This window comes from Triturus cristatus, chromosome 10 (assembly GCF_964204655.1).
Source record: "Triturus cristatus chromosome 10, aTriCri1.1, whole genome shotgun sequence".
Classification (NCBI taxonomy): Eukaryota; Metazoa; Chordata; class Amphibia; order Caudata; family Salamandridae; genus Triturus; species Triturus cristatus.
The window spans coordinates 351,396,702-351,410,480 of NC_140593.1; the positions used below are offsets into that span (position 1 = coordinate 351,396,702).

Sequence of the window (13,779 nt, forward strand, 5' to 3'; positions counted from 1 at the left end):
TACTATCTGAGTAGTTTGGTCAGCCAGTTAACCAAGGGCTAATCCTGAGACCCTTTCATCTCTTTAGCATTGGATGGCTTGATTTCTACGAAGTGCAGAGGATGTAATTGGCACCCCAAGGACAGCATAAGTAAATGCGCCCACAGTACAGAAAAGTGCAAAGCCTGGCCCTCCCTTTCAACCGAAGACCTACATGGCCAGGGAGTCGCATAATAAGTTTGATCCTCTGAAAGGTCAGCAGTGCAGTTGCTCTAAGTCACCTCCATCAACCTTTTACAGACACATAATGGACATGTTGCTGACTCCATCCCAGTTTCTCTTAGAATTGACAGTGCTGGGCCCTCTCACCTGATAGGTAGGCACCTTCCACAGGAATCCAGCTAACATGTCTCCTTGTCACCTAGTCTTTCCAACCTCCCGGAGGGTTTGGCCGTATAATTATCCACTCTGACTCAGCCTAACCAGTCTGCCAGAGGCACTAGCTTGATGTAAAATCAACTCCTCTACAGCATGTGACTGACTGGCTCTTCCACAGACTTACCATCCTTATAGGAGCAGTAGGCTGACATATTACTGTCTGCTCCATTGACAAGCTATCCTTTCAGAGGCGCCGCTATTAACGAGCTGCTCAATATTATTCTTATTTTCCATTGTCAATGAGGAAGCAAATTTAATCACAAATTATATTGCAAGGGAGCATCCAAGGCGTCACTGCTGGGTGTACATATATCATTGACAATGAACACAAGGAATTCAGGATAGATCTCAGTCAGTGATCAAATATTTTTAGAACAAGAAGAGAGGAATTTTGGATTTTTGTGAGAAAGTTTGTAAAAGCGTAAACAAAGCCTTCTCTACAGGTGGAAGGCTAGTGCACCTTTTGTTTAATGTAGTGCATAGACATGATCGTTCGATTAAATATATTGTTCTATTTAACTGCTTCCCAGAGATTCCTATCCTGAACCGTTTCCCTGCTTAGCCTAAATCTGAAATATTTTAAGCAATTTTCCATCACTGGTGCCAGGTTGGCTCTGTATGAGTAGCCATGAGTCTGCGAGATGTCACACTGAACTTCATGGCATGGGGCCATATAGACTCCACTCAGTGATGATGAGGCGAGTTTCTTCATACCTGTGCTTCACAGAGGTCAGGATCCAGGGCCTGTCCACTTACCTTGACAATATGTTTTGTTGCCAACTCCGAGTAATGTCTCCTCTAAAGCCATCAAGAATTGAGTTAGTCCTGCCTTGCAGGCATCACGTGTCGAGCACAGACCCTTGTCTGTGGTTCCTTGATAATACGTATCGTGGTGCCTCCTGTGACCTCTGTGCCTTCGTTCACTCTAAGGTGAATAAAGCGGGAGACTCAGTTGTTGATGACCTTAATTAAGAGTCCGCAAAAGAATCTAAATTCCATCCGCCATTGAAAGGCTTTTTCCTGACCGCTGCATATGAAACAGCATTGCCCCCTCAAGTACCACAAGCACCTTTCCTCCTCTGCCCGCTGCAGTACGTTTGGGGAGAGAGGTACTTGTGGCAGAGCCAATTCTGCAAACCGCAAGGATGGGGAATGCACATTGACTTAGAGAGGAAGAGTTACATGCCATAATGAAAGTCATGAGTCCTTTGCTTGGTGTTCTAACCTTTTTTGCATTTCACTCGGATATCCTTCTCTTTCCGTAGGTTTATACACCAAGACATGAGGATGATAACAGCAAGGCATACAGTTTGCACCTATCTGACCCTTTTGATATGCAACTTTTTTCTGGCCCTAGAAAACACCGGTGGACTGGAGATCTCGAGAAGTCACTTTTTTGCCCTTGAAGGTCCATTCTAAGAAGCATTCTATATAGGGCAACTATCATCAAAGAGTCTTAGGTTCTCATAATGCTTATTTATGTTATGCTAGCTACATTTAATCTCTCTACAGAGCTTAATAAGACCACACAATACTCTCAACCTCTACAGCCCTTTAATGAGGCCCTATTAGACAGTATTATCCTACATGGGACAAAATAACATTCTGCACCAGCAGCTGGCAACCACAACCAGCCTGCTTTTCTGTCCTGCCCGCCAACACTAGAGATCTTGGTTGTGCACGCATCCTCCTCCAAACTCGAACTTTCCCAGCCGCTTTACTGGATCAGTCTAGAAAGAGCCTAGATGCCTCAGGCAGTTCGGCCATTGATACTTGTAACTGATCTTGCTCAGTGGAATGCTATTCAAATGCTATGTGAGAAATGGCAAAAATAGCCACCCCATCTTTACTGCAACATCTTTGGGGACCATTTTTTCAAATCCTTAGTGATGGAGAACACTTTTCTATTCAATCCGTGGCTCTCTCCTTTTGACAGAAGGCAGAGCAGCAACATTTGTGCGACGTTGCTTTGCGTCAAAGAAGAGTAAATCTGAGCCTCAATCTCACTCAGTCTCAATCGTTACCTGTCACTGACTCTCACTCCTTTTCACTCACACACATGCTTAAACATGCACATGCTCTCTCACATAAACACAGTCTCACCCACAAGCACACACTCAACATACATTTAAAATCATTTTTACTTCCCCACACCTGTCACCAAAGGTCCTGTTCCAGCTAAGTGTGCTCCATTTTTTATTACACTAATAGTGAATAATAGAGTTTTATTTACTGTTAGTACATTGGAAAGCAGGCAGACAATAAGGAATGCGGTGCTGCCTCTATATTTTTGGCAATGATTTTGCCACCTCCGAGTCCAAGGGTCACAGAGGCAGTGCCAGGGATCACAAGCAGCAAGTCATGGGTCGCAGGTGCGACCCCTAAGTGATAAATGCATCTCTTATTGTTTGAATCATAGGTATAGCAAGCCACTTTAAATGATCCAATAACCCCTTCAGGGACCAATAGAACATTCTCTAATTGTTTTATCGAAAGTAAAGTCGCTTGAAGCTTTTTTTCTAGGTAGCTCCCTTAATTAACTACCAATGTCGTGCAATTTACGACTCTGATGTTCTCCATTTCCTCCAATTCAGGCGTAAGAATTTCATCAGGTGTAGTCTGTAATTTTGCTTCATTATTCTTAATAGATTTCTGAATATGTAAATAATCATCTCTTGCTGCAGCGTTGGCCATCTGAGTCAGGCATTGAGCCTCAACAACCTTAATACAGCATCCATTGTTTACTGTCTTATCGTTTAAAACACTCACCCTCTTCTCCAAGACGCAATTGAAGAACCGGCAGGTTGATTGTTCGTACTTGTTTGGTCTTCTTTTAGAGTGCCTGCTGCTTTCCATTTGCCAACGTAGTTTTTAGGTTCATTGTAACTGATCTAGGGATTGGTGTAGAAAAAGGTAACTCGAGGAGATTCCTTCAGCTCAGCCTCTTCTGGCCTCTGACATGCTGGAGTCAGCAGCTACTTTTCCTGTGGTCGCGAGGAATGAGCATGGCTATTAGCAACATGGAATCTGGGAGACGGAGTCCGCCCGTCCTGGTCAATTCACTGGCTTCCCTGCTTCCACAAGTTCGCAAGCTAAAAAGGTTGAAAATGGGCTTGAGATAGCCCCAATACCCCCACTACCTTTCATAACTGTTCACTGAGTATTGAGCGGTCGAGGTATGAAGGAATGATGCAGAACTGTTATGCCCTTTCTTCTACCTAGTGCGGTATCTGGAGATTATATCTTGGTTGCGGTAGGGATTTCCTGTGTTTTCTCAAATTCCAGAATTGTTCCATGCCATTAGCAAGTCCACTGGGAATAATAATATTCTGCTGAAGCTGAGGCAGTCTACAACAACGGTCTTCGATAAGAATGTCACTTACTACTTAGGTTGAGCTTCACAAACCTTGTTTGGTTTCATTTTGCATCCTGGCAAAGAACAGTATTTTGTGTTCCCATTTATCGAGCTATGGAGTACAGGGAGTCAAAACCATAAGCTAGGATCAGTATTTCAGACCATGACAACTTGACAATCTTGAGCAGATACAACAAACTTTCCTTTGTTTATCATCAATAAATTGCAAATGACAGAAGTAGAGATAATTTACTTTTATCAAAGTTACACCTGCAGGGGTTGATCCCGTCATAAATTGAACATTTCATTATTTTAATTCAGAGCAACTCAAATTTACTTTGTAATGTATAATCATTGTTCTGGTAAATGAGTATATGCTGATTGATTTTATTTTTTCTCCCCAGGAACACCAAGACAATGTGCTGGGTAATGCCATGCAAAGTGTCATAGCACTGGTGAATAATCTGATCAACCAGAAGGATGCAAATATGAAACTTCTTTACAGACATGGTAAGTATGTCTTTCGTCAAGTATATTTCTGCAGCCTATACAATCTGCCTTTGCAATGTGAACATTTAGGAATTAGGGGGCATGCAGGGGGGTGTTAGTAATAATATTTTTTTAAATGTACCTGTAGCCGCCGGCCTCCTCCCAATTCATGCCTCCTGCACTCGTCCTGGTCCCAGCAGACCCTATCCAAATCCTATCCAATTCCCGTACTGCAGAGCAGCACGTGGATTGGCCTTAGTAGGCTGAAAAGACACTCCGCAGCCAGACTGGAGAAACCTAAGTACGCATATGTGTTTGGCTGGCTTCAGACGGCCGTCCAAACACATATGCGCACTTAAGCAGTGCACATAGCAGTCCTCCTCCCTCCCATGCCTCTGCCCTGCCCCTCCCTACAGCGCTGGCTCAGAGCCGGCAAATGAAAAATAAAACAATGCTAGAATATAGTTGTGGCACTTGAAGGAAGACAAGGAGAGGTAAAGGGGCCAAACACAAACCTTTATTGTTCCACAACTTATAATGTGTAGTCTCTTTCACCTGATGTTGTGTCCTTTGGTGTGGGGAGCCTTGGTCCTTCCTGCCGAACTCAAGGGAGGGTGGGGGAAATCTCTTGGAAAATAAAGTGAGAGACTCTATAGAATAACTTGTCAATGAGTGTGGGCATTTTGAGAGATTAGGGAGTGGGAGTTGAAAGAAAACACCCGGTTTCACCATCACCAGAGTCGCGCTTTACGTAAAGGTAGCGCGCTGACCTGTTTTCTGTTAAAGCCATGCACGCTGCTTGTGTTCCGCAAAGCACCGTCTACCCCCCTCCCTTCTCTACCTCAGATACCCTAGCGTCTGACAAGCCCTTGTGAAACAACCCCCTGAGGCAGCCGTGTACCTCAGTGAGCCACGCTCCTCCAGGACTGCGACTCGAACACTTGTGTTGGCGGGTTGGGTCCGTCTCCCTTCTTGGCTCTTTGGGATAAAAACTCAGTCGGACGTCCCATGCTGGAGTCATCCCTGCATGGCACGCGAAGTTCACCTCCGTCCTACAACCGATCTCGGGGTTGATTGCATTGTGGATGCTCCTTGTCCTCTGGTCGTCTGAGCTGGAGTACTCCTCTGTACGCGGGATGACGTATTCCTGATGAGGGAAGCCAGATATGAAGTCCCTTGCGGGACCTTCGGGGCTTCTGATTTGCCCATGTGGCCCTGTCATGTGGGACGGCTCAGATTCCAGGAAGCTGAGTCGCTTAAAGGCGTCATCCACCTCACCCACAGCCACATCTAAGGGAGACTGTAAATAGAGGAGAGGAGAGATGTGAGGGGGAATGCATCCTCACTCTCCTCCTCACTCTCGACCCGTCCAGGCAAGTCGTGACGCACCTCTTCCCCAGACAGTTCCCGATTTGGGAACTGCGGAACCCAGGAAAGGAAGTCTGCATTACCGTTCTCTGCACCCTGTTGATGCCGCACTTCGAAGGCAAAGGGCTGCAAAGACAAAAACCATCTCAAGACGAGGGGTTTGTTCTCCTTGTTGCAGCTCATCCACTGCAGGGGTGCATGGTGAATGTACAAGGTAAAAGTGGATCCATCCAGATAATAGCGTAATTTTTCCACAGCCCATTTAATAGCCAAACACTCCTTTTCATTTATAGGATACCTCTGTTCACGGGGGTACAGTTTCTGGCTGATGAATACCACAGGGAGCTCAACCCCATCTTTATAAAGCTGGCACCTAAATCAGTTTGAGGTCGATAAAAGGTTTGGAGAAAATGGGCAAGATCAGGACAGCACTTGAGATAATGGCCTGTTTTAGTTCTTGAACGGCTTGTTGGGCTTTAGCAGCGGGACAGAGGAACTCCTTGGTCCTCACATCTTTTTTCAAGAAGTCTGTCAGGGGGGATGCTGTCTAGAGTATTTCGGGTTGAACCTACGGTAGTACCCCAATAACCCCAAGAACGCCATGACCTCTCTCTTAGTTATAGGAAAAGGAGCGTTGATGATAGACTTCACTTTTTCTTGCTGAGGTTCGATGACCCCATTCCCTAGAAGATACCCCAAGTATCTGATCTTCTGGAACCCCACTTTAGATGCATTAATGTGGAGTCCAGCCATCTTAAGGACCTGGAAAACCTTTTGGCAATGGAATAGATTGTGGTCCCAGCTGGGACTGTATATCACTATATCGTCAAAGTAGGCGGACGAATACGCCTGGTGCCCCTGAAGTACTGTGTTCATAAGCCTCTGGAAGGTAGCTGGGACACCATGTAAGCCGAAGGGCAATACAGTGAATTCATACAGTTCTGTCAGGGTGGAGAAAGCTGTTTTTTTTTATCTTGGGGACGCAGGGGGACTTGCCAATAACCTTTGTGAGGTCAAGTGTGGTGATATATTGGGCTTCTTCTAGCTTCTCAATCAACTCAACTATTCAAGGTAGGGAATAGGAATCAAACTTCGAGATGGCATTGGCAGCCCTGAAGTCAATACAAAATCTAACTGATATATCCGGTTTTGGTACCAGGACCACCGGAGAGAACCAGTTTCTTTGGGAGGGCTTGATGAACCCCATTTTTAACATGCTTTTTTAATCCATTTAATTCCGTATTGCTTCTCAGTGGGCTGCAGGTATGCGGTAAAGGCTTTGTGTCAACACCTTCCCGGGAGAGAAAACGATGGAATGTACCACTATCGTGGTTTTCCCTGGTAGATCAGAAAAGAGGGAGGAAAAAGGGACCAATACCTCCTGTATGGAGTTCTTCTGACTTTCGGATAGGGTCTTGTTGACAACCAATTGGTTTAGGGTAAACATAGCTTCTTTCTGTTCTGCGACAATCATTGATTGCTCTTAGGAGAGGTCCCTAACCATTTCTTAAGGAGGTTGATGTGAAAGATCTGGGATATTTTTGGGCTAAGTTGAAGGCAATAGGTAGTCAGTCCAATCTTCTCGACTATCTCATAGGGGCCTTCCATTCTGACCTGGCCTTGGGTAGGGAGGATGGTAAAAGTACCAACACCCAGTTGTGTACATTATGGTGAGACCACTTCTTTCCCCTATCATAGAAGGTCTGCTGATGAACCTATGCTTTCTCTAGGTTAGCCTGCGCGAACTCCCGTATTTTGTGGATGTGGACCTTAAGCCCGAGGTATAATCGAAAAGGGTTTTGCAATTGTCTGGTTTTTCTTGTTCCCAGGCCTCTTTTATCATTTCAAACAGTGTATGGAGTTGTCTCCCATAGAGGAGTTTAAAGGGAGAACATCCAAGATTGCTCTGTTTCTGACACCTGATGACAAAGAGGGCCATGGGAAGAAGTATATCCCAGTACTTACCCTCTACCGTCATCATCTTTTTCAATGTCAGTTTGAGCGTGGCATTGTACCTCTCACATAAGCCATCCGTCTGAGGATGATACACCGAGGTCTTGATGTGAGAGATATTCAGGGACTTAGACTTGGCCCATCAGGCGAGAGACAAACAGGGTGCCATGGTCAGTCAGGATTTCCTGTGGAAACCCTACACAGGAAAACATCTCTAACAGTTTGTCACTGATGTTTGAGGTGGCAGGGGTCCTTAGATGAAAGGCTTCTGGATACCTGGTAATATAATCTATTATGACCAAGGCATATTGGTTTCCTCTCTTGGACTTAGGGAGAGGCCCAATAAGGTCCATTGCAACCCTTTCAAAGGGTTTTCCAATTATTGGTAGGGGTTGTAGTGAAACAGCCGGTGGTCTGGAAGGGTTCTTTTTCTGGCATATCTCACACTCCTGGCAATATCTGGTTATGTGAGCAAATATACCTGGCCAATAAAAGTGCTGTAAAACGTTTTGGCTAGTTTTCTGGGCTCTGCTGTGTCCTGCTAGTAAGTTGGAATGTGCAATGAATAACACCTGATCCCAAAAACGTTGGGGTATCAGTAATTGAGGAGGGTTAAAGGGCTTCCCCAATCTATATAGCAGGCCGTTCTTCACAATGAAGGAAGGATAAGAGTTGTAGAGAGTTTAGGGTTGGTAGCTTGTTGCCATGCTGCTTGGAGGGTGGGGTTGAGGGTCTGTGCGTATTTGATTTTTTATTTTTACTAAGCCAGGGAGCCTGTGTGAGGAGGATAGAGGTCCCAGAAGGTTGTTCCTGAGCAATTGTTATTCTCCTTCTGAGAAGACCTTAGAACTCTGGGTGTCTAGCCCCAGTATCAACTTCATAGGTAGGGTAGGTAACACTCCCACTCTGACTTTTATGCTCTTTCCATCGGGCAACTGCACAGGCACCAGGGCTACCGGGTAGGTTTTGATGTCCCCATGTACGCATCGTATAGGTACATGTTTGTTTTTTGGATCTATCCTTGACTCACTAGGGCCCTCTATATAACTGACTAGCGGCAGCCTGAGTCTAATAAGGTTTTCACCTGACCCCCATTTACCACTAGACTTACGTAAAAACAGGAGCCTAGTTCTTCCCTATAAAGGACAGATTTAGGGAGATAGCTGACGTCCATCGGTTCCTCACTGGTTTTCTTGTGGGGACAGTATTGGGCAATGTGTCTCCAATCTCCACAGTCGAAACACTGGTATCCTCTTGAAGGGATGGGATCTGGTCTAGGGACACGAAACCTTGCTGGGTCGACTGAGGGTTTGACGAGTTTTTTTCCGGTTTTACTTATCCTGCCATGGAGCGTAAATGCTTGTCATGTGCTCTGGAGTATGTGGTTGCCATTTTCACGGCCTGTTCAACAGTGAGCCATGTGTGCTGTCTTAGCCAGCATTGGGTTGAAAAGAGTAGAGCCTCCATATATTGTTCTAGCGACATGATTTCATCTGTAGTGTTTTCTTGGGGTTTGAGTGATTTATCAGCTGCTGCCTTTAATATAAAGCACCAGGTTTTCGGATTGGCCCCGTGGGATCCCCTTTCCTTCCTAAATCTCACTCAATATACTTCTGGGCTGGAGCGGCCATCTGAGAGAGATGGAGATCAGAGGACACTGGTCTCCCTTGGAGTCACAAATCCACATATACCTGTTGGAGTTGAAAGTCTTTCTCTCGGCATTGAAAGCTTTCTTCCTTCCATCAAGGGATGCTGGTTCAGGTGCTCACGGACAACGCCACCTCCATGTGAAACTGCAACAAACAGGGCGAGGCTTGGCGTGGTGTCAAGAAGTCCTGCATCTCTGGACATGGCTTGAACATCAGGACATTTTCCTGGTCGTGCAACACTTGGTGGGCTCTCTGAATACCAGAGTGGACAAACTCTACCATCGATGCCTTCCGGATCATGAATAGCGTCTCCATCTGGAGATGGTGCAAGATCTGTTCTGCGAATGAGGTGAACCTTGGTTAGATCTGTTTGTCAGCGCCAAGAATATGCAATGTCAGCACTTCTGCGCATTGATGTTTCCAAGGCGCCTCTCACTCGGAGATGCATTTCATCTTGAGTGGCGTGCAGGACTCGTGTTTGCCTTTACGTTGATAATGTTCCTGCCAAGAGTTCCCAAGAAGATCTGGAACAACCTGGCCCAAGTCATCCTTGTGGCACCGGACTAGGCACAGAGAGTATGGTATCCTGAACTCCGGAGCATGAGCATCGGTCCTCTGATCAGCCTGACCCTTCTGGAGGATCGCCTGTCACAACCACAGGGCTGGGCGCTACACCTGAACCTGCACACGCTCCACCTTCATATGTGGAGAATAAGCATCTGCACTTGACAATTTTCAATCTTTCTTCAGAAGTTTATGAAATAATACTGGCAGCCAGGCATCCATCAACAAAGACCGGATACTACTGCCGGTGGGAAAAGTTTTTGGCTTGATGCACTGACAAGCATGTTGATCTTCTGTCTGTACCTTTGACCTAGGTATTGTAAGTTTAGTTAGCTCATCAAAACATTTTTTGGACACAATTAAAGGCTATCTTTCGGCTCTCCTACTGTTGACCGATCAGCCTTCCCTGTTCGGTTTATGAAAGGACTTCAACAATTTTCCCCCTATGCACTTCTTTCTTCCCCAATGAGATCTTAATTTGGACTTAACCTTTTTGATACCCTCTACATTTCTTCATGATAAAAAGACTTTTGGTGGCCATCACATTGGCCAGGAGGGTTAGCATGTTATAGGCATTTTCTGCACACCCTCTTTACTCCAATTCCTTCCCAGACAAATGGATTCTCCGCACTTGTGCCTCTTTTCTACCAAAAGTGGTGACACCCTTCCATGTCTGTAAAAGCATCACGCTGCTGACCTTCTTTGCTCCTCCACACCTTTCTATAGACTAGGAGAGACTCCATCGCCTGAACCCAAAAAGAGTATTGTTGTTCTACTTCAACCATAACGGAGAACACCAGGTGGATGGTCAACTCTATGTTGATCCGCATTGGCCAGGCAACAACCCCCTGAATGTTTGTAGGCTCACTCCACCAGAGCTAAGGCTGCAATTTCTGCATTAGCTCGCAGAGTACCTGTCCAGGGCATTTGTCATGCTGCTACTTGGGCATCTCTGCTCACGTTTACCAAACACTACTGCTTTAAGAGTGTGGTCCATCATGACTGGAACTTTGTCCATTCGGTCTTCTTGAACCTTATGAAGCCTGTTTGCAGACCCACCTCTGGGGAGTTATTGTTTGGTTATCTATTCAAAGGTAAGGAATCTGCGGCTAGAAATCTCTATCAGATGAACAAGTTATTTACCTTTGATGACACCTTATTTGGTAAAGACTCTTTCTAGCCACCATTTTCTTACCTACCAACCCTGATCTGTGAACTGAACCTCTCCGCCTACAGAAGTCCTGTTGGCCTTTAATTTTGGCACACTAGGCAAAACACCTTGGCATGGCTCCATGTTTCTGGTGCCAAAATGTACCGAAAAGAAACTGAGGTCAGCACGGGGGGTTGGGGGGGGGGGGGGGATTGTTGCCTGTATAGGCGAACCACACATCATATCAGGCGCCGACGCACAGCAGATCGACGCCACCTACCAGCACACAGAGGTACTGCTCAAGATTTCCAGATCCAGTCTTGCACCAGGGGAATATTCTCAGGTAAGCAATCTGCAGCTAATTAGAGTCTCTATTAGATAAGGCATTGCTAAAGGTTAGTAACTTGTTATTTTGAGCTTCACTAGCCATCCTTGTATTTGTCATTCAGGCATGCACTCTTCTCCGATGCTTTATGATTCTAGTCAAACATCAAAATAATTGCAAAGGGACTTACTTTTGATTTTGAGTGCTTTAACAGCATTCTTGGAATGTCCTGTAAATTTAATGATGGAAGTGGAGGACCCCCTAGGGCCGATACCCCACTAAATTGCCTGTTATTCTCAAAAGACTAGGTGGTGTATGTGTGTAATCATAGCTCCATCATAATTCCATGGTTTCGGTCCATTTCCCTACATGATAGTAATAATAACCACAGATGATTGCACTGCACCACATAAATATCATAAAACAAAGAACAACTGTCTAGAAAAAGGTTATGAGTTAATATAGAAAACATGATTCCTTAGTTCGTTAGGGCTGTATCTAATGCACAAGAAACAGTTTTCTTTCTCAGCCCCCTATTAACAAACAACAGACGCCATAGGATGCTGCACAGTTCAACAGTCAACACGTGTTTTGCCACTCGTTAGCGCTCATGCCTTGGGCTGTTTTGAGGATGGGGGACTAGATAATCTCTTTTTTATCCTTTGACAGTCCAAAAACATCACTTGGGTGCAGTCACGATCTACATATGGATTCAAGTTGTAGGATAAGCAATGTCAACTTCAGAAAATCTTGGCTTACTCTCAGTGGCTGTCCTGCATCGGATGTGGTAGCAGATGCCTTTAAAGCAAGAGAGAGGTCTAACTAGTTTAGATGATAGTCATGTTAACACTGACCAGGACAATGCTTGAAATAAAAATGGTGGTTCATTCAAGGTACAGAAATAACTGAGGTATTACAGCATATTAGATGCAATCTGTCCTTCCCTAACCCTTCATACGTAGATTGGAAAGAGTTTTGTTTTTGTGCTACAGAAAATAGACAGGAACTCTCCCACTGCATAATGTACTCTTAAGGTGCTCAGAGATTGAAAAATCTAATTTTCCCAGGTTTCTTTCAAAGCGGTATTCTTTAGAGGGTTTGATTGAAAAGTTTTTTTCTATGCAGTCAAAGTGGATTTTTTGATAGCTGGTCTGGCTCCCAAATGATCCATCCTTCCTGGGGTTGCCCCTTTTTCAGATGTGATTGACAAGAAAGTTAAATTAGCTGTAATAATATCATTTTCGTCTTCCAATTTTGTTTTTATGGCCAATACTTAGTCAATATATGTGGCCAAGTCTCTTCTTGTGGACTTCCAAAAGAAATTCAACAAAGCAACGACTGCACAAATGTTCTGCTATGATTCTTGTCTGATATATTTTAATTCTTTATGTGCATCAGAATCTGGAGCATGAGTGGCCGCTCAGTATCACATGTGGAGACAGCCTTGGAAAAATACAGTTCTCAAAAATCCATAGTACGGCATTTACCTTATAATGGATCTAGCTCAATTAACTTCCAACTAGAGAAGTTGGTTAAAAGCTCGGAAAGACAGAAGTTAATGGATCCATTCGGACCAGTTGGCAGAGGCTGGAGTAGTTTTAAAAGGGTGTTTGGCCCTCCAGTGTTATAATCCAGCACTTTCAATGAAGGATTTATGAGCAGGAGAGGCCCTTTCTCCAAAAAGATATGGTCGGAATCCTTCTCCAATCTGCCACCTCCTACACTATCAAAAGCATGGATATCATTTCAACATGCAGGAAGAACTTGGGCTAGTGGAGGTACAAATTCAAAACTTAATTTGTGTTCCACATTAACAGACAGTAGGGTGCTTCTGACACATTCAGTAGGGTTACAGGATTCAGTTTAAAGTACCCCCTCAATATTTCTTCTGCCTTAATCCAACACACTGATGTCTTTCCATGAAGTTTCTGGATCTTTTGTTAAAGAGCTGTATAGAATCATTGTCTTTTCAGGAGAAAGGCAAAGGATATTCTCTTTTGGGGCAAATATAGATGGGGAAATTCTGACTTCTCTTGGACTTGAAGACAGTCAATCTCTTCGTTCCTCACTCATCTTTCAAGATGATAACACTCCAGTAAATGCTGCCTCTGATTTCATGAAAAGTGTTTATGGCTTTTTTCGATTTTAGAGATTCTTAATTTCATATTTCAATTCATCGACATTCTGGGACGTACCTATGCTTTTTTTTCTGAGCACTCATTATAGTTTCAGGTTTGCCTTTTCACCCGGAGTCTTCAGGAAAACACTTGCTCTTTTGGTGGGTTTCTTTAATTACCTTCATTACTGTTCTAATTTGTGCCTACAATTTTTCAGGGGTATATGATGATATCCAGTAGATTTGTTGTGCGTTTTAATTGTACAGATTCCTGATCCACTGGGAAAAGCCCACTCTCAACAACTCCATTTCACAGGTTAACAGACTGACATAGAGAAAGCTTTCTTCCTTGGGAGAGAGATTGATGACTCACCTCTTGAATCTGCTCCAAAA

At 44.5% G+C, this 13,779-nt stretch overlaps 1 protein-coding gene across 2 annotated transcripts in view; it reads left to right on the forward strand.

The window, feature by feature from the left end:
- The window catches only part of ULK4 (unc-51 like kinase 4), a 1,725,799-nt gene that overhangs the window by 1,141,560 nt on the left and 570,460 nt on the right, over positions 1 to 13,779 (forward strand). For both annotated transcript variants that reach the window (XM_085631567.1, XM_085631566.1), the window contains one exon: positions 4,177 to 4,282. In XM_085631567.1, the coding sequence (XP_085487693.1) occupies positions 4,177 to 4,282 (106 nt within the window). The remainder of the gene's footprint in view (positions 1 to 4,176; positions 4,283 to 13,779) is intronic.